The sequence below is a fragment of the Setaria italica genome, chromosome III (genome assembly GCF_000263155.2).
Source record: "Setaria italica strain Yugu1 chromosome III, Setaria_italica_v2.0, whole genome shotgun sequence".
Lineage (NCBI taxonomy): Eukaryota > Viridiplantae > Streptophyta > Magnoliopsida > Poales > Poaceae > Setaria > Setaria italica.
Window position 1 is genome coordinate 14,064,356 of NC_028452.1, and position 20,784 is coordinate 14,085,139.

General features: G+C 46.3%; 1 protein-coding gene across 1 annotated transcript; it reads left to right on the forward strand.

The window, feature by feature from the left end:
• Positions 1–13,507: 13,507 nt before the first annotated feature.
• Positions 13,508–15,822, forward strand: LOC111256735. Its single transcript, XM_022825224.1, has 2 exons — positions 13,508–13,604; positions 13,820–15,822. The coding sequence occupies exons 1-2, from the start codon at positions 13,508–13,510 to the stop codon at positions 15,820–15,822; spliced, it is 2,100 nt and encodes a 699-aa protein (XP_022680959.1).
• Positions 15,823–20,784: the final 4,962 nt, after the last annotated feature.

Consider the following 20,784-nt stretch of genomic DNA (forward strand, 5'->3'; position numbering starts at 1 on the left):
ATACGCGCCTTTCCAAAGGATCTCTACATCTCCATCAAGACCATCATCCATGCACGACACGGGTTAAAGACGGCCGTATTTGACCGCCGGCCCTTTGCGGCGAGATACATCATATGGGTATCCCGGCGGGTATCCTCCCCAAAGGCTGTGAAAGAAGGAAAGTGCAGGGGCTCTTTTGGAAAAATCTCTCGGAACAAGAGAAAAAAAAAGCACCTGCCACGTACACGCTCAAACAATCAAACGCCATGGCTAAAGCGGGCAAGCCCTTCTGCCTTCTCGTGGTGGCATCATGCATGCGCTGGCCTTCCGGTCTCCATGACCGGCCGCCGGCCGGGCCTGTTGAAAGATGAAAGAGGCAGTGCACCAATGGAAGATTTTATTTTATTCTATTTTTCCTAAAGAAGGATGATAACATACTGTAATGCCGTAGTGATGCAGTGCGAACAACATAAACATGCTGTTCCCTTTTTAAGTATTGATTTACTGATGTAGTAGCAGCTTTGAAACTTGTCTTGACTGTAATGATTTGAGCAGGATGTGCTCTAGTAAGGCGTTTGCACGTGCTGGCTGATGCAATGCAAAACGGGTTAGTCCATTAACCTTAAAAAAACTGCTAACGTACACCTTGAGATAAAAGGAATGGTAAAAACTATTCTTCTGATTGATTGTAGCTAAATCTATCAGGTGATAATTGATGAATATAAAAAGGCAGCCTAGACTACGGTGGATTAGCATATATTTAGGCATTTACTGATACAAGTGCAATTAAATAAAACCAAAACGAATTACAGTGTGTGAGCCGAGACAAAATGCGAGGAGAAATTAAATAAGGAAAGATCTTCTAGCCATTGTGTGATTGAAGGGAAAACGTCATGTGATTCTTTTTCGCTATTGTATCGTTAAGAATTCGATTTCAGCATTCTGAGAAGATAGTGATGGAGATTACTGATGCTAGATCTACAATATATATTAGACATTTTATGTAAAACCGTGTTGGTTTCTTAACGAATCCAGAGAAGTCCCGCTTCCTAATGTGTTGGGATGGCAAATTCCTCTCCAACCAACTTGGGAGCTTTGATCCAATTGGCACAAAGCAGTATGCCTTCTAATTACTTGTCAGCAAGCTAAAGATGCGTCCATCAATCAAAAAAGAGAAAGGAAGGTGAAGAAGTGAAATGATTGTGTGCAAGTACAAATATTACTTGAGAATTCAGTAACTCCTGTATGAACTCATGTGCTTGAATTTTTTTATTTTAATCCTTTTTAATCTAAAATCTATTCTATACTGTAAAGATCGAAAACAATTGAAAATCTTTCTCATCCAAATCGAGACCATCGTACCTTTCGTGGCAGACCCACCTGTCATGTATTTGAGAAACAGGATAGGGTGACCCATGAAAACTGAACGAAGGAAATTATTTCTGCCGTTTTTGGCTGTTTTTTGTCACCACGATGCCCCACGTACCCGCCTGTACCCACCCGACCTCGCCTCGCGTCCCTCCGTGGAATCAGCCAATAATTAATCAAACACTAGTCCATCAACCCGTGCTCCCGCACGGGCTAATATTTTTTAGAAGCTATTGTATTTAAAATTATTTAGAAATTAAACTCTAGCTAATAATCAAAGTTGTTTACCTACTACTCTCTTATTTTTCAATACTTCAACATAATACTTATATAGATATGTATCTATTTTTGTCCAGTTGCGATTGATTTTTAACTAATAATTACTCAATGCACTTTTTCATCCATATTCATATTTTTTCCATTTTGTATCACACCTCCAATCCTTCATACATTATGTTTAGCATACAAATTAATATTTTTCATCGATTCCTAACATACATGTATAAATGGTCTAAATGGTGGCACTCATCATGGGTATATACTTTAACTTAGTATTTTATATTAACAATGATATAAATATGTAATTTAAAATTATATATTAATTTACTTTTTAACATTTATGTATGATGCACATGAAGATAATTAGAATAAGATTTAGGTGTTTACTTTAGGTTATTTTTAATAATGACATACGTGGATAACATAGATAAAATTTTAGAATGATATTTTAAGTTATGCTTTATAATGATGTGTATTAGTAAATTGGATGAAGGTTATGGGGTTACTTTAGATTATTTTTTATAATAGCAGAGCTCGGTGATTGAAATATAGGTTTAGAGCTCATTTTTGAATATTTTTCACAATAATAGTGGTGGGTAACTTTTTAGAAAATATAATAGATCAATGGCTATGATTATTAGAGTTTACAGGATTGGTGTGTGATGTTTTTAATTTTTATGAGAATTTGTCTCTTTTTTCTAGCTTGTCTCGTGGGAACTAATGCGAAGCCTCCAATGGAAAAAAATGAGACTACATTGCTAAAAAACTATTACCATGAGCTAGCTCTCATTGGTTAAATATTCGAACACACAATGCTTATGTAGATATATACTTAATATCTTCATCCAATTGTGATAGATTTTAGTTAGCAATTACTCTATAATATTTTCATCCACATTTATAATCTTTAACTTTTCACTTTGCATCGCAGATATGCGCTTGAATTTGTTTAATGAACCTTAAGTTTGAGATACAATTTTAGCATAGAAATCTATATTCTCATCACTTTATATCCTTATAAATGGTGACACACATCATATATAGACCTTAATTATTATATCGTATACCAATAGTGCAAGATATAGACGATTTAGAATCATATATTGCTGTATATTTTTAATTAAGGTTATTTGATTCAAACGTAGAGTTACCTCATGTTATTTTTAATAATTCCATATGTGGGTAATATAGATGCAAATTTAAGGGGTTTAAATTTTTTAAGTAATAGTGGTAGGCAATTCAGTTGCAAATTAGGGGGTTATTTTAAATATTGTTTATAATGGCAGAAGTGGGTAATTTTGATGAAGATTAGGGGGTTACTTTAGTTTATTTTATATAATAGCAGAGGTGGGTAATTTATATATAGATTTAAGGGGTTACTTTAGGCTATTTTCATAATGGCATAGGTGGGTAATTTTTTAGAAAACGTAATAGATCCAGTGGCTATGATGATTTGAATGTTTGTGAGAATTTCTAGGATTTCTCTCTTTTTCTAGAGTGTCCACCTAGGAATCCTAGGTGGCTTCACCTGGAGGCTTCAAAAGGAGCCTCCAATTAGTAATAGTAAGATTGCCAAGTGTTTATACCCTGGAATTTGCCATGTTACTTTCTGTATGCTTACGTGGCAATCCATGACAGTGAGATGAAGAAGTGCACGTCGATCAAATTATACATAAAGGAAAAGAAACCGATTTTAGATGTTGGTGTGACGCGCCTACATGGCATGACACGTGGGACGTATGACTAAATTGAGCGGCACAAAGAAGTATAGGGACTGAAACGGTCGTTTTTGGTAGTTGAAGGATGATACTAAGCCGTGTTGAGTGTTTGACGACGAGAACAGCTATTCCGTCTAATACTAACCTTTCTCGTTTTCATTAATGAAGCAAATGAAGGTCTTGTCTGATGTGCTGATAGTTATATCTTTACGGGGATTAATATGAAGGGTAGATATTCAACATTAGTTTGGATTAATAAATGATAGGAACCGTGCCTGACAATCTACAATGAAAGATAATCTACAGTATGAATGTTTTGTTCAGCACCCCCAATTGTCCGAAGGCCACACTATATGTTGTACGACACACATCATCTGAATCTTTTCATTAGACTCAATATGAACATAGCACAAGAAATAAATCTATAAGGCTTCTTCAACACACGTGCGTGCTGCACGTGCATTTTACTAGTATTAAAAAAAGTCCAAATCAAATTAATATTCCGAGAAGTAGCCCTTTTGATCGCACCGGTCGCGGCAAGGTATGTGACACGACCATGTTCCTCTGCCGCTCAGAAATCGAGCAATCAAATCAAAGCCAACAAAAGAAGAAGAAGATGGTATTCTTTTTTTGGGGGGGAAATAGGATGACGGAAATGAAGTGGCAATGATCTCACAGTTCTCATCGGAAAACCTGCACGAAACTCGACAAGAATCTAGTAGACTCCGCCAGCTCGCAATGCGGGACGCCATGTGGGCACACACACACTGCCACACTGGAGTACTGGACAGGAGAGAGATAGAGAGAGACCAGAGGCGTCCGCGCGGCCATGTCGAACGGGAAAGAGTCGAAGCGAAGAGAAGCGGCCGTGGGGCATGTCTGGGGGCCCCGCCAGCTTCCAAAGAGAGGACTAGGAGGTGGAGGAGCTCGAAGGAAACGAAGCAGCAGGTCACGTTGGGAAGGCAGCTCCCCGCCCCATGCGTGGTCCTACAAAAGCGCGGCAGATTTGCTTTGAAGTTTGAACTCGCAAAGACAAAGAGCAAAGAACAAAGCTACCATGAAGCAATGGAGAGAGAGAGAGAGGGAGAGAGAGAGAGATTAAAGAAGAGAGAGGAAAGCGAGCAAAGCGTCGAGCAACGAAAGAAGAGAAGCAGCGAAGGAGATAAGAATGTTTACAAAACCAGCCAAGCAGGATCTAGGAGTACATCACGGTCCTGCAGATACCCACCAGGCCACTCACTCACTCCGATCCACGCCACGCAAATTAAAGCCCGCAATCTGAATGCTCATTGGTGCCGGGCGCACTGTGTCTTCCTCATCACCGAGATCATTGATCGCCAGCTAGCTACACTCGGCATCGCTCGTCATCATGCCGCTCTGCTCCGCCCTTCCCTTCCCGGCCACCTCCCGTGCTCTGCTTTTCTGCGCCCCCGACCTCATATAGCTAGGAGCTAGAGCTCCAGCTGATGCTAAGCGCTCAAGGACGGACGCCATTGGTAGCGTCGTCTTGCCCCTGTGAGAGCTCTAGGATCTGCTGCGGTGCTGGGAGGTAGAAGAAGCGAAGAGAGAGAGGGAGCGTTCTCTCTCTCTATATGGGAGCAAGGCCAGGCAGGTCGCCGGGGGATTTGGCGTGCTGCAGCGGGCTGCTACGACTGCTAACGTTCGTCTTCGTGCTCGGAGCTTGCCTTCTGATCGCCATGGCGGCGACGGACGGCGGCGCGAGATTAGGGACGAACAATGCTGCGACAACCATTGGGAAGGGCTCGCCGGCTCAGCATCCCGGCGGTGCGGACGCGTTCCGGAGCAGCGAGAGGAGGATCCCCAAGGGGCCCGACCCTATTCACAACAGGTACCAACCTTGCTGATGACTGCATGCACTTGTCGTTTTAGTTTGCGTGCGTTTTGGCATTTTCTACTTCATACACTTAATAAGCTGCGGTTCCTGACTGCATGAGTTGGTAAACATCTAACTGGTTCCTCCCTCTATCCTAAATTACTATTTATTTTGACTTTTTCTAGATGCATACTAATATATATCTAGGTGCGCAACAGATACTACATCCCTCAAAAACCAAAACGAATAGCAATTTGGGATGGAAGGAGTAGATAAAACATATTGACAACAGAGCTTCCTTTTGTATTCAAATTTATCTTACCGGTGCTCTGCTGAAATAGTTAGTCATACAATGAAGACATGAGCATCGTGTATCTATGACTTATCAGAGAAAAAATGCCTACAATTTGCAAAAAAAGGGAGAAAATGCATATAATTCAATTTTTTTGAAAAAGTAAACAGGTATATGCAATTGAAATGAAGCAACAAATATAATCCTTTGCAGATATATAATCCTCAGCTCGTAGTTCGAGATTTATCTGCTTGTTCCCTTTCTCTTCTGCCGATGCAGAGGAATTCCTAACCCCACATGCCCCCAGCCCCCACATATGTGGCGTGCACATGATAGACACGCCTAGTTTGTTGCACTGAGGCAATTGTTCTTTGGATGCTTCTTTGTAAGTCTCGGGCTTTCGGCAAAGCAAAACTGAAGAACAACAACACGTACAAACTGTACAAGTGTACTTCTGAGCAGAGCAGAGCGGAGCTGCAAAGCAAAGCAAATCATTGCACAAGTCACTTTACTGACAATGAGAAGCACTACGGATAATGCCCGCGCCTAATAAGCTTGTATTAGGCTCGTCGGCTTACTTGTAGTTAACAGTATTAAGTTAATACTCAACCTTCCCTGTTGGAAATGTGTTCCCAGGCGTGCCGGGAAGACGACGATCGAGCCGCGGCGGCGAGGCTAAGCCGTGGGAGGTCAACCACAAGAAGGAGAAAGAGTCGTCGTCTTGGCATGCAGGCATGCAGTTGCGGAAGCTACCTCATCAGGCTAGCCGTGCTGGAGATGAGATTTGTGCAGTGCAGAGAGGTTACTAGCACCCTCCTCCAATGGGGATTTTGGTTTCTGTGGGGGTATGTATAAAGCTGCAATCTACCCTTGCAAGATTTCTGTCTTTTTTCTTTTCTTTTCACCAAGCTTGTGAGTGAGGTGATTGATCGACCGACGTTTTGCATATTCTTCAGAGATTTGATTTGAATCTGTGGTTATTCTACATTTTTTCCCATGTAACCTTCGTTCTTATGCGTGCGTGTAAGAAAAATTCAGAAAACCAAATCTGCCGAATTGGCCAGCATCCTTGTCTAATGTGTCTTGCATGGCCCGGTGGATAGTTCAGCTTGTTCTAGTGTGCAGAGCTCACTCAGTTCTGTGGCTTCGAGTCATGGAATGCATGTAGCCATGGCATGAATCAAGCAGGCATATTCGCCTGGTGCTGCGTGTGAGACATGAATCTAGCTGAAGTAGTAACTGGGAAAGCAAAAGGGGACGAGTGGTACATGCTAAAGCTTAGCATCGATGCGCACGGCCAGTGTTCGTGTTTGTGCGTGTGCGCGTGTGCCCGTGCCGTGCAGTGCTTTCCCCTTTTACTCCTTTTGTTGCAGGCGCGGTTGCTGCTCTCCCATTTTTCTCTCTCTCGCTCTTTTTTTTAAGCGTTCGAGGAGCAAGAAAAAGAAGGGGAAAACACTGCGCGTTCGTTCGAAGCAGCCAGCTTTGTATGGTTCCTAGCACACGAGTACAATGACATGACGCAGCCACGCAGCTGCCTAGCTAGCACTGGCAGGAGTTGTACGTAGCAGGCAAGCAAAGGCAAAGATGTGGTAGAGTTGCGCAACGGCGTGCGGCGCGGCTCCGGCGCCCGGGCGATTCGTTTGGCGCGTCCCCGACAGGGCCGGAAGGCAGCAGATCGCCGCCGCAGATGCGCACACGCGCGACGGCGCGAGGCGGGCGGCGAGGACGCAGAAGGGGGTGGTGGAATTGACCGGGCCACGAGTGACGATGAACGAAGACGGAGCTCCTTTCTTTTTCGCGTAATTTTTTTTTTCTGATGAACGAAGGGAAAATACAAATTATATCAGTTGTTTTGGAGCTATTCTGATCTTGGGCACCTAAAAAAGTTGAAATCTGGAATCTGAATTTATTTTATCGATGCAAATTGGATTTGGATGCAAAGGCTGGATGACGACAGTAGGCGAGCGACACACACCAAGCTCGCCTCGTCGTCAGGAACGGACAGGGCCGGGCTTTTTCGAAAGCTAAATAGGGATCCCAGTACGAATCTCAAATAACGGAAGTCATATAGTTTCCGGACTTTCAGAAGCTACATAGGTTTTCGTTTGATTTCGGCCTTTTATGGTGGGTGGGCTGTGTCGTGCGAGCAAAAGAGCAGTGGGGTTGGGCAGGGCCAGCCCAGCTCCGTCAGCATTCGGGGAATTTTTTTTATTTTTTTATATATATATTTTTGATTTTGCAGAAATATATAGCTAGATGAAAAAATTGCAAAACTAGATTATTGTTGCCGGCCCGGCTGGCGGGAGGGCCTTACCGCCGGCCCCGGCCTTACCACCGGCCCAGCCGGCGACAAGGGTACACCCCTCCATACCACCCTTTCAAAAAATAATAACTAATTCATATTAATTCTAATGGAGATAAACTTGGGCCGGTGACAAGGGTACACCCCTCCACACCACCCTTTCAAAAAATAATAACTAATTCATATTAATTCTGATGGAGATAAACTTTATATAAAACTTGTAGATCTCAATGAGATATACAACTTTTTAGTTAAAATTCTTTTCATTTAATGTCATATTGGTGCTCAAATAATCGACACAAGTTTCAAATCTAAAATTCAATTTTTAGATCTGGGAATTGGGCAGCACACTTTCAAAAAATGATAACTAATTCATATGAGCTCGGATAGAAATAAGCTTTATACAAATATTGTATCCCTCGACAAGATTTACAACTTTGTAGTTCAAATTATTTTCATTTGAAGCTATTTAATTGCTGAAATAATCGACCCAAGTTTCAGATGTAAAAATTGAATTTTAGATCTAAAAGATGAATTTTAGATCTGAAACTTGTGTCGATTATTTGAGCACTAATATTATATTAAATGAAAAAAGTTTTAACTACAAAGATGTAGATCTCGTCGAGATCTACAAGTTTCATATAAAGTTTATCTCCATCCGAGTTGATATGAATTAGTTATGAGTTTTAAAAGTGTGGTGTGGAGGGATGTACCCCTTGTCGCCGGCTGGGCGACAAGGCACTTCCGCGTCCTTCCGCCGGCCGGACCGGTGACAATAGCCTAGTTTTGCAATTTTTTTATTTGACTATATATTTCTGCAAAATGCTAAAATAAAAAATATAAAAATAAAAAAAAGTTCTCATTCGGGGCCACACGGGGCTTCGGTGCTCAGCCCATAAGGCGGCTAAGAAAAGAGAGAGACAGTGCATGCAGGCCCAATGGAGCGACCGGAGCCCACCAACTCTCACGAGTGGCTATCCGCTCGCTGGGGAGTTTGCTGAAACGTCCAACCAAAGTTCGTTTTCCGGCCATGGGAAGAACCGAGGAAGGTTGTCGGCACGCAAAAGAACATTGCAGAAATGCGTGCATGCTCGAGACGAGACTAGTGCATACAAGTGCAAAGTACAAACACATCACTAGTTGTTGTTCTTTCAGGATTCTCACTACAAGTTTTCTAGCATTGCGCGGCTTAATGTTAATGGCAGCAGCTTGCTCGCTTCCCTTGCGATGCCACCGTATAGAATCTTCGGTGAGGCACTGAGGCTCTAGAACAGGATGATAGCCTATCGTCCCGTCACAGCATTGAGCAAAGGTATGCCCACATTTTGAAGCCCAGGAGCGCTATGACATTTGGAGATCGAAATCGTGGCCACATGGCTCGCTCTCATTCAGACTGAATTGCCTACAAGTGACAGCCAGCACTGAGCAGTCCTGGATTATCTTCCTTCACCTTAAACTCCCATTGCATCCCATCACTAAAGTTTTAGAGCCGCTGGTGGCCATCGACATCTCCTCCTGCCCATCTCATCTCCCCGCATCGTTCCTCTCTCAGCAGCCAAGTGGTGCGTGTGGTTACGATTTTGAGTGTTGATCACAGCCGCAAGGTGGAGCTGGCTACTATTTATCTAAGATTTTAAGACATGATACCGGGGGAGCATGACTTTTAGTGTTTTCACCAACCAACTGAGCAATTAATTTATCATTATTCAAAGAAGATCAAGAATATCATGTGAATTAACTATTGTACTTTTTAAAAGAAAAATGTTTGTATTGAAGGATTTTTATCAAGTTTTGATGTGTCATGCGGAACAGCCAGCTCTTGCACGGGGGGTTGTTTGTGTGAAAAATCGAGCATTTCTAATTAACTGCCGGATTATTGGTGGTTGCATCAAAGCCGGGCATGCTAAAAGATCATCAGAAATTAGAGGCCTCCAATGGACATTGTACATAGACCGTACATGACCATCGACGAACATCTCTACGATACGTCGATCAGGGATTTGTCGGTGCCAACCGACGACGATTCTTACTATTCTAACAAGACACTGATACCGATCTGTAATGGTGCTGATATATCATATATACCGGCGTCGTTCTGAGCTAGCTCCACCTCTGACGTCGATACATTCTGCACAAGAGGATCTCAGATGACAGGTTAAACTTAAAGCAACTTGGCGGCCTTCTTTAGCCTACGCGCGGGGCATGCGCCATCGACGAGTTTGATGCTCATGAACTGACCAGCTTGATCTCCCAACGCCTCCCAGCCCCAGTATGCATACACTTCATGCATCATCCTCGTTGCTCAACCAACCAAACTACCAAAGGGCTTGTGGGTGAGGTTCTACGACAGTTTGGACTCAGTTTTCGCTCCGAGCCGCCATCATATATAATGCAGAGGAAGGCAAGAGTATTTATAACCGCTGCTGGTCTGCTGGTGCGTTGAGCCGCCGAGTGAGTTCACGCGCGTTTCGCTTTGGTTCGGTCGGACCTGGTACAAGATACGCTGGCCCAACATTCAGATGTGTTTACTGTAAACGAACATGCGTCGCGATGACACATCTGAATTCAGACTTTTGTGGTGGTAAAAGCAAGAAGAAAAATAGATAAATTTTTTTTATAACATCTCTAATCAACAAAAGAAACTACTGCAACATAAAAAAAATCAACCGATGATAAATTTGGAATCAAACCATGCAGCATCAAAGATCATCCACCGCAACATTTTTTTTTGTTAATTTTGAAACGTCACAAATCCATTATAGACTGAGCTTGTTATAAATCATGCAACATCGTCAAAGGTCAATTGCTGCAACATGTCAGGTATGCAGATCCAATTGACCCTACATGTGAAGGTGCTTATATATACCCACCACGGAGAAGCTCACTACCATTGAGGCCGCTCCCACTGTGTAGGAGTTTGCTACCAGGAGGCTACCCACATCGTAGAGGGTCTGAGTTGGAACTTGAAATAATTTGATCGGTTCTTTGTCATTTGGTCAACATCCATTAGAGCTTCTCCCCCCATTTTCTCTTGACCTCAAACTCCCATTGCACCCCATCCGCAGGAATCATTGTGCCAACGACGCCACTCAACATCTCTGTTTCCCCTCTCATCCTTCCACATTCTTCTCTCAACAAAATGGCATGGGAGGAGGCTTTACAATACAACTTCAAGTGTTTGATATTGCCACATGAAGAAGCTAGCAATTTATTTAGTTGCATGTAGTGAGCATGAACTTAGTTCTTCACCAAACAATCTTCCAATTATCTATCTTGTTCCAAGCGGTAGCTAAATTGTATTAATCAAACAATTCAAGGAAGATCATATCAAGTGCATCACCTGAATACCCCCTCTGTCCAAAAACAAGTTATTTAAGAATTCAAAATTTATCAAAATGTGTCTTTATTCTCTATTTGGTACGTACATCAGTACATGTGCAAGCGGCTGTCAATTAGCATCAAATATGGCTAATAAATAGGGCAACTAATGTCATTTCACATCCTTTTTAATCTGTTCGAGATTTACTAGGATGAATTTCTTTTTGAGATGGAGGGAGTATGTGATTCTACCCATTACATGCCTATAGTTAGTAGTAAGCCATGTCCGTGGAAAAAAGATAAACAATAAAAATAACTTAGAAAGAAGCTCATGAAAAGCAACCTATTTAATTTGGCTCTAAATATATTTTTTTGCCCCTCACCCCCTTCGTAACCAAATGTGCTACACAGCCCCATACTAAGGCCCAAGGCCTTCACCCCTAGTTCCCATTGCATCCCATTCTCAGAGACCACATTGAGGTGTCCATGCCAGTCGATATCTTCTGGCCCTGCTCAGTTTTACTCGTTCTGCTCCCGCGCTTGTAGCAAAATGGTACGGAGGCAACCATTTTCATGTGGTAATCGAGCACACTATATGGATCGACCAGCTATTTATGGGCAGTACATATATCTAGTGAATTATTTTCTCCTTCCGTTCAATTACATATAGGTGGCTAGGACTCTCTTTCTGAAGTATATGACATAGCTCTGGAACTATATATGGTGGCTCGTTCAATTCTCGGAGCTCTCGTACTTTTGAGTTACCAAGCGTGAAAGAGCGCATCTAATTGCTTATGAGTAACTGAGCATGCAATTCAAAGTTATGAGGCCATCTTTATATTGTGCTGGAGCTGATCATGTTGGCAGATAGATGAAATAATGATACGTGCTGTAGTTAATCCGACAGAACTAGCAGCACATCCTGCATGCAGTTAAGTTTTTAGGCGCGAAACCTATGGCACATCCGAGATCAGTTTAGCCTCACTACTAGAGAGGAGGCCATCACCGTCGGTCCATCACCGCCAGTTTTTGACGAAAACCGGTGGTGATAATTTATCACCGTCGGATTTTTACATGATCCAACGGTAAAAAATAAAACCGGCGGTGATAAGTTATCATCACCGCCGTTTCGTAGGTATCACCGTCGGCTCGTAAAACAAAAGATCAAGGTGGACATGTTAGAAGATCTTACTCTTTGTTCATAAGCCGGGATCTTACCTTCCAGTTTCACAAAAGTAAAAAGTGCTACATTGCACCAAGGATTTATATATCGATGCAAGTTTTGCGGCGTCATGCGGAACACAGCTAGCTCTTGATGACCGGGATTGTTCTCCATTCTGTGAAAATATAATTGATCAATCCTAACGATCCGGAAGCTACTACTAACTGGATTACTGAAGGCAGTATCAAAGCTGGACATGCTAAAAGCTTATAAGAAATTCAGAATAATGGCAGAACATTATAGAAGGTCCGCAAAAACCCCATCGGCACTCAAGCGTGCATGTACCATTGCACCTAGAGCTAGGCACCAAGATGTGACATGTGCTTTTGCTTTGCTGATGAACATGTGTGTGGGTGATATTTGTCTAGGATTCATGTATAGGTTCACAAACCTGTGTGTTTTGGCTATTTTCACAAGCGCGAGTGTGCGTACGCTTGCTATTCACAATTCTGAGGTCTGTCTGCACATTGTACATACTAGATCTGAACATGCTGGCCTAATTTGACAAATTAAAATTAAAGCAATAACACGGCCTAATTTGACCACGATTGGTCAGGGTGAAGTTAGGCGGGGACTAGGCGAGCGGCAAACAGATTAATGATGATGTGTGTTGGCCTAAAGTACAGAGTGATTTCCTGCTTCTGCAGTCACAGTGCCACAGATGGGTTAGATCATCGTAGCCTGACCAGCTTGATCACCCAAGCCCTCCCAATCCCAATATTCAGCCACTGCATGTATGCATCATCTTTGTCGCCCCTCAAATCTCCACCCAATCGAGTTTCGCTCTTTGCCACCATCATATATGCAGAGGCAATGCTGGAGTATTTATAGCCGGTTGCTGGTGCGTTGAGTACTGTTGTGGACAACTTCTTCGGCAAGAAGTTCCACCGCAGGAACAAGAGCCCACCTCCTCCAGGAGAGGCTAGTTAGTTAGATTCATATTAGAGATAGAGTCCTAGTTAGTTGGGATTTTTGTAAGCCGGCTCATTGGCGCATTAGATTAGTCTCAAGCAGAAGATAAACCTCAAAGCTAGGGCGAGCATGTTGTTTATCAATATGCTCATTGTGTTCTTAGACAATCAACTAGTCATATCATCTCTAGTATCAGCCTTCTGCCATTCCTCCTACCTGTTCTCCCGAGCCACCACCCTTCCGTCGCAGTTTTTGCCGCCAAACCCACTGCTCCACCGCAACCATGAGTGACCCCTTCGTCACCCAGTCTGTTTTTGAGGACGCCATCGCCAAGATGAACGACATCAGCCAGAAGTTGGACCGGGAGCTTCGCAGCGTCCGCTAGGAACAGGGCCGCCTCTTCTCGTCCATCAGCAACATCCAGACCCAGGTGCTTGAGAAGAACGGCCGCTTTGACCCCTCTGCTTCCTTGTCTGCCGGCGATGGCAAGCACGCGCCGCCACCGCCGGTCCACAAGCTCCGCTTCCCCAAGTATGACAGCACCAAGGATCCCCTGGGCTGGCTTCACAAGTGCGAGTAGTTCTTTCTCTCGCAGGGCACGCCGGAGGACTAGAAGGTCTGGACATCGACATTCTACTTGGAGGGCACCACCAGCCAATGGTACTACCACCTGGAGAAGAATCGCGGCGTCCCTACTTGGCCCACTTTTGTCGAAGGCGTCAACAAGCGGTTTGGGCCCCCGCGTGCAGCAATCCCCTTGGGGAGCTGACCCATCTGCGTCGCACGGGCTCCATCGACAACTACCAGGAGCAATTCCTCAAGCTCTTGGCGCGATGCGAGGGGGTCACCAAGCAACAGCAGATTGATATCTTCACTGCCAACCTTCTCCAACCAATGAGCATCGACGTGGAGATGCATAAGCCCGAGACCCTCGAGGACGCCATGGCGCTTGCCCGTGCCTACGAGCGCCGCACCCAGGTGGTTGATGATGGCGCTCATTCCTTGGTGCGTTCGTCGCGTTCATTGTCACACACTGGCATGTTCCATGCCACCCCAGCCTGGTCTCCATCGAAATCGCTAGCATCAAGCGCTTCATCTACAAAGTTGAGTGCACCGGTCAAGCCTGTTGCTTCGCCAAGCGCGCGCTTCACGCTCCTCACGCCAGTGGAGATGGCACATCACCGCCTCGACAGCTTGTGCTTTAACTGTCCGGTGAAGTTCTCACGCGAACACGCCAAGCAATCTTCCATGAAGGGCATCTATTGGATGGAATTGGAGGGTGATGACGATGTTTTCGATGGCAGGGCCGAGGACGAGCCGACGATCTCCGTCAACGCCATCATTGGCATCCAAACGAGCTCCACCTTACAGCTTGCCACTGTCGTCCACGCCGTCGGCCTCACCACCTTGGTGGATTCGGGATCCACCCATTCGTTCATTGCCGCGGACACTGCCGCCCGGCTTGGGCTCACTCCTGAGGCACGGCTGGGCCTCACCGTCGGCGACCGTGTGCCGTCCATTGGCGTCTGCAGGAACGTCATCGTCCACATTGGCCAGGAGAAGTTCTGCATCAACCTGTTTGTCATCCCGCTCGACGGCTACGAGCTCGTCCTGGGTTGCGAGTGGCTTCGCACTCTGGGACCCATCCTCTGGGACTTCACTCGGTTGTCCATGGCATTCTGGTGCCAGGACCACCGCGTCAAGTGGTTCAGGGTCAATGCCTGGCCTTCTCCACGGCTGGCCCTCACTGGGACCTCCGACTTACTGGCGCTGCTCCTCCAAGAATTCGATGATCTATTCGTGATGCCATCGGGCCTTCCCCCGCTGCGGGCTTTCGACCACCGCATCCACCTTCTGCCAGCGACTCCACTAGTGGCGGTGCGTCCCTACCGCTACCCGCAGCTGTTGAAAGATGAGATCGAGGCCCAATGCCAGGCGATGCTGGAGCAGGGGATCATCAGGGCAAGCACGTCGGCCTTCTCATCGCCGGTGCTACTGGTGCACAAGCGGGATGACACTTGGCATTTCTACATCGATTACTGCACCCTCAACCTCAAGACTGTCCGCGACAAGTTTCCGATTCCGGTGGTGGAGGAGCTCCCGGACGAACTAAAGGGCGCGATCTTCTTCTCCAAGCTCGACCTCCGTAGTGGCTATCACCAAGTTCAGATGCACCCAGAGGATGTCTCGAAGATGGTGTTTTGCACCCACCATGACCACTTTGAGTTCCTAGTGATGCCTTTTGGCCTCACCAATGCACCGTCCATGTTCCAGGCTCTGATGAACGATGTGCTATGGCCGTTCCTCCGCCGCTGCATCCTTGTCTTCTTCAACAACATATTGATCTACAACAAGTCTTGGACAGAGCACCTTCAACACGTTCGTGCCGTTTTCTTTGTCCTGCGCGAGCACAACCTCATCCTCAAGTTGCCCAAGTGCCTCTTCGGTGAGCACCGTGTTCACTACTTGGGCCACATCATCGCCAACAACACCATGGCCATGGATGCAGACAAGATTTCCGCCGTCCAAGCTTGGCCCCTTCCACGCTCCGTCAAGGTGCTCCACGGTTTCCTAGGGCTGACCAGTTACTACCGCTAGTTCATCGCCAATTATGGCGTCTAAAGGAGGCATTCCAGTGGAGTCTGGCAGCGACGGCAGCATTCAAGGCCCTCAAGACCACCCTCACGATGGGCCTAGTGCTGCAGGTCCCTAATTTCGATGAGCCTTTCATAGTGGACTGCGACACTTCTGGATCAGGCTTTGGCACAATTCTGCACCAGGGGGCGGGACCTATCGCGTTCTTCAGCAAGATGGTGGCACCTCAACATGCCAAGCTCGCAGCATATGAGCGGGATCTTATCAGTCTAGTGCAGGCAGTACGGCACTAGCGGTCGTACCTCTGGGCCTGGGAGTTCGTCATCCATGTAGACCATTGCAGCTTGAAGCACCTCCTCGATTAGCGTCTGTCGACAATTCCGCAGCATACATGGGTGAGCAAGTTGTTTGGCTATATTTTCTAGGTAGAGTACAAGTTGGGCAAGCAAAATGTCGCCGCCGATGCCTTGTCACACCACGACAAACATGAGGTGGCCGAATGCGTCCACGCCATCTCCCGGCTAGAATTTGCACTATTTGAGGAGTTCCGGGAGGAGATGTCTTCTTTACCTGAGGTGCTGGCCAAGAAGGAGATCGAGGACGGCACGACAGGTGTGGTGTGTACTTTGGTGGATGGTTTTGTCATGCACTGGGGATGGATCTTCGTGCTCGACTCCTCCGCACTCTGGCCTCAGCTCCTTGCCACGGCCCACGGTGCTGGCCATGAAGGCACCCAGAAGTCGTTGCACTGCCTGCGCGCCTCCTTCTACAACCTGCACGCGCCCAAGTTGGTGCAGGATTATGTCAAGGGCTGTGCCGTGTGTCAGCGCAACAAGATCGAGCATCTTCATCCGACAGGTCTGCTGCAACCATTGGACGTTCCCGAGTCGATTTGGAGTGAGATCGCCATGGATTTTGTTGAAGGTTTCCCCATGGTGGGGGGCTAGTCTGTGGTGCTCACAGTGGTGGACATGTTCTCCAAGATGGCACATTCATCACCTTAGGTCACCCCTACACTACCCTGACAGTGGCTCAGGCTTTCTTCGACGGCATCATCTACCTCCATGGCCTTCCCTGCTCCATTGTCAGTGACCGTGATCCAGTTTTCACCAGTGCCCTGTGGAAGGAGCTCTTCAACCTCATGGGCGTCAACTTGCGCCTCAGCTCCACCTTTCACCCACAGGCGGATGGTCAATCAAAGGTGACCAATCGCGTGCTGGGGGTGTATCTGCGCTGCCTGGCGGGCGATTGTCCTCGCAGCTGGCTGTGCTGGTTGGCTTGGGCAGAATACTACTACAACACGTCCTACCAGTCCGCTCTGCAGTGCACGCCATTTCGGGTGGTGTTTGGCCGGGATCCACCCTCACTGGTGTCCTACCAACCGGGCTTGGCACGTGTGGTGGTGCTTGATAGGCAGCTTTTGCAGCGGGATAAAAAATGAGTTTCTAGCAGAAATCCAGGAATGCCTCCTCCAGGCGCAGGACTACAGGCGCATGACTACAGAAGGCGACGCATGACAAAGCTCACCGAGCGCTGGTGTTTGAGGTGCGCAAATGGGCATGGTTGTGCCTGCATCAATGCTCAGCCGTGGCCATCACTGACAAGTCCAACGCTAAGCTTGCTCCCCGCTTCTATGGACCTTTTCAGGTGGTCAAACGCATTGGTTCGGTGGCATACCGTCTTCGCCTGCCCTCAAAAGCTCGGATCCATGACGTCTTTCATGTGGTCTTTCTGAAGAAGCACCAGGGTCCTGTGCCTAAGCACATCGTCGCTTTGCCGCCCGTGGTTCATGGCCGTGCGGTGCCTACTCCGGAGAAGGTGGTGTGTGCCAAGCTGACGGCCACCTCCTGGGATCTTCTGGTGCAATGGGCAGGTCGTGGAGTTGTTGATGCCACTTGGGATCCACTTCACACCTTCAAGGAGCGCAATCTAGATTTCAAGCTTGAGGACAAGCTTTTCTGTCAGGAGGGCGGAAGTGTTGTGGATAAATTCTTCGGCAAGAAGTTCCACCGCAGGAACAAAGGCCCACCTCCTCTAGGAGAGGCTAGTTAGTTAGATTCATATTAGAGATAGAGTCCTAGTTAGTTGGGATTTTTGTAAGCCGGCTCATTACATAAGAGCCCTGGTGCATTAGATTAGTCTCAAGCAGAAGATAAACCTCAAAGCTCAGAGCCTCCTAGGGAGGGCGAGCAGGTTGTTTATTGATCTGCTCATTGTGTTCTTAGCCAATCAACTATATCGAGTACTTGTCCCGGACCGGGCTGATTTGACTTTCCTAGCTCAGCTGCGCGTGAGGCCATGGTGTGGCTCCGTGTGGGAGTACACGTACCACAGAATTCGACCAAGCACATTTCACATTGTGGAGAGCGTGACTAAGTGAGCATCACGTTTGGAGCAGTAACAACCTCGAAGCTCGATCAGTCTGGGTATGGGCTAGATTCACCGATTAAGTTGGAACATGCATGCGTATAGAAATAATTTTGATCGGTTGTCTACGTCCCTTCATTCGATCATCTTCTTATGTTCACCCTTCACTTCAAATTCCCATTGCATCCCATTCGCATGAATCATTGTGCCAACGGTGCCACTCAACATCTGCCTTGTCCCTCTCATCCCCCAACATTATTCTTCTCTCAGCGATATGGCATGAGAGGCGGCTTTACAATTTCAATTGTTTGGCATTGCCACGGAGTGATGCTAGCTATATATTTAGTCGCATGAATTTAGTTTCTTCACCAACCAATCTGCCAATTATTTATCTTTTCCAAGCGGTAGCTCAATTATTAAAGAGTTCAAAAGATCGAGTGCATCATCTGAATATGTGATTCTAATTACGCGCCTATATAGGCGGTAGTCGGTGCCATGACAATGCAAGTAGGACAGACGGTTCATCTTGATGAAAAAACATGCCAAGGCATATTCGTGAAAAAACTATAAATAACAAAAGGACTTCAAAGGAAATAAAGCTCCCGTGGAATAACATATTTTATTTCGCTCTAAATATATATATATTTTCATTTTGGGCACTCTGTATCCAACTATAACTTTCAGCTATTTTGTGTAGTATCACAAATAATTATACCAAGCCGGTCAAACATGCCACGAACTATTTAGAATGTTAGGCCTACTACCTCAGCGAAGGCGCCGCATCTCCTATACAACACTCTGGCCGGCAGATGCATTGCAGCTACAACTAAAACTGCAACTCGTGCGGAGGCTCCGTTCGACAACTATGGTGTCTGAAGTGTGCCTGATCTTATGCTGGACCATCAGCCTCGAGTGCTGGCCCTAATTGTCTGAGCTCGAGACCTTCCAGATACTTGCTTTATTTATATAATAAATTTATTTTCGGCTTCAAACTTACTTTTTCTGGACATATCAGACTGCAATTATTAAGAAAGTAGGCACAAATTATAATAAGCAACACGTAGCCAAGACATCAAAACATATATTGTTGTACACTAAAAACAACAAACAAGAGTAATTGTGGCCGCACGGCTCATGCATTTTGACTGAGTGCTGTATACCAACGAGCTTGATTGCTCTTTTCGTTCCCTAATAGATCACCAACCGGAACCATTTGAACAGTTCTGATATTCTGACCTTCACCCCGAATTTCCATTGCATCCCATCCCAAAAGGTTATGACACGCTGATGCCGCTTGACATCTCCTTGTCTCCATCCCTCATACATGCATCTCCCCATATTGTTTCTATCAGCCAAAGATACTATGTGGCAAGCTTTTTAGTTCTTCTCCGCATGGATCAGGATCAGAGAAGTTAGCTATTTATAAGATGTGGTACCGGTCGAGTGAGCATGACTTTTAGTTGTTCACCAACCAATAAGATATGATCATGGATATCATCTGAATGAGATATTGTATTTTTTTAAGATATTGTATTTTTTTAAAACGAACCAGGTAGGAGATCTGCTGATTATATTAAAACGAAGAATAAACTCAGACTGAGCAAACAACAAAGAAACAACACCGGCCGGTTGGATTGAGACATCAACCCGCATCGTACCATACCAACACACAACTCAAACTCAACTCAACCACACAATATTGGCTGGTTGGATTGAGACAACAACTGGGTCTCTCTTAACTCTGCCCAGTCGGATTGGGACATCGACATGAGCCTCAACGAAGACTCCGACCGGTCAGATTGGGACATCGACCCGAGCCTCCATGAACTCTGCCTGATCGGATTGGGACGTCGACACGAACCACCACACAACCAACGCCACATGCTGTATCCTCTTTTTTTGTTTTTTTGTTAAAGGAAAGAGAAAGAAAGAAAAAGAAAGAAAGCACCCTCTTGGAAGCAACCATCGCCAAATCAAGCCACCTTGCCGGAAATGCCTGACATCGCCTTCAAGAAGGTCATGACGTCGAAGATGTCGTCGATGCCAGCCCAAACTGAATTGGGTTTTCACCTGCCAGCATCCAAGCCATTGGCCACGGACAGGAGCCAAGGCCCGCGCAAGAGATGCCTGACATCGCCTTCAGAAAGGACATGACGCCAATGGCGCCATTGACGCCGTCCCACGGAGGGATGGGTTTTCACCTACATCGTCACCACGGTGTAAAGAGACGGCTGACGCCACTAGTCCCCCCACCATGGCGCTACTGGTGAGCCTCCACGGTCGCAGCCAATGAGACCACCACAGCGACGCTAGCATACGCTCGAGCAAATCGTTATCGGCCACACCATCGAGGTGCCACCGACACACCGCTGCACAGCACCTTGGAGCCGCCCGCTGCAGGGGTAGGCCGCGACGCCACTGGAGTGACTACCCGCCGCAGGGCCTGGCTGCAGCCCCAGCCGCATCGCCATGGAGCCGCTGGGTGACGCCGCACACCGGCAGCGGGTGCTGCCGTCGCAGCCGGTCCCCGCGCGCCGGCCGCACATGCCGCCATAGCTAGGCATAGTTGTTGCTGCCTGGAGCGCAGCCGCCACGCGC

Excerpts from the sequence above, each read along its gene's own strand:
- LOC111256735 (XM_022825224.1), top strand. The coding sequence starts at position 13,508 with ATGAGTGACCCCTTCGTCACCCAGTCTGTTTTTGAGGACGCCATCGCC. Across the intron at positions 13,605-13,819 it reads CCGGGAGCTTCGCAGCGTCC|GGCACGCCGGAGGACTAGAA; the intron begins GCTAGGAACAGG and ends TTTCTCTCGCAG.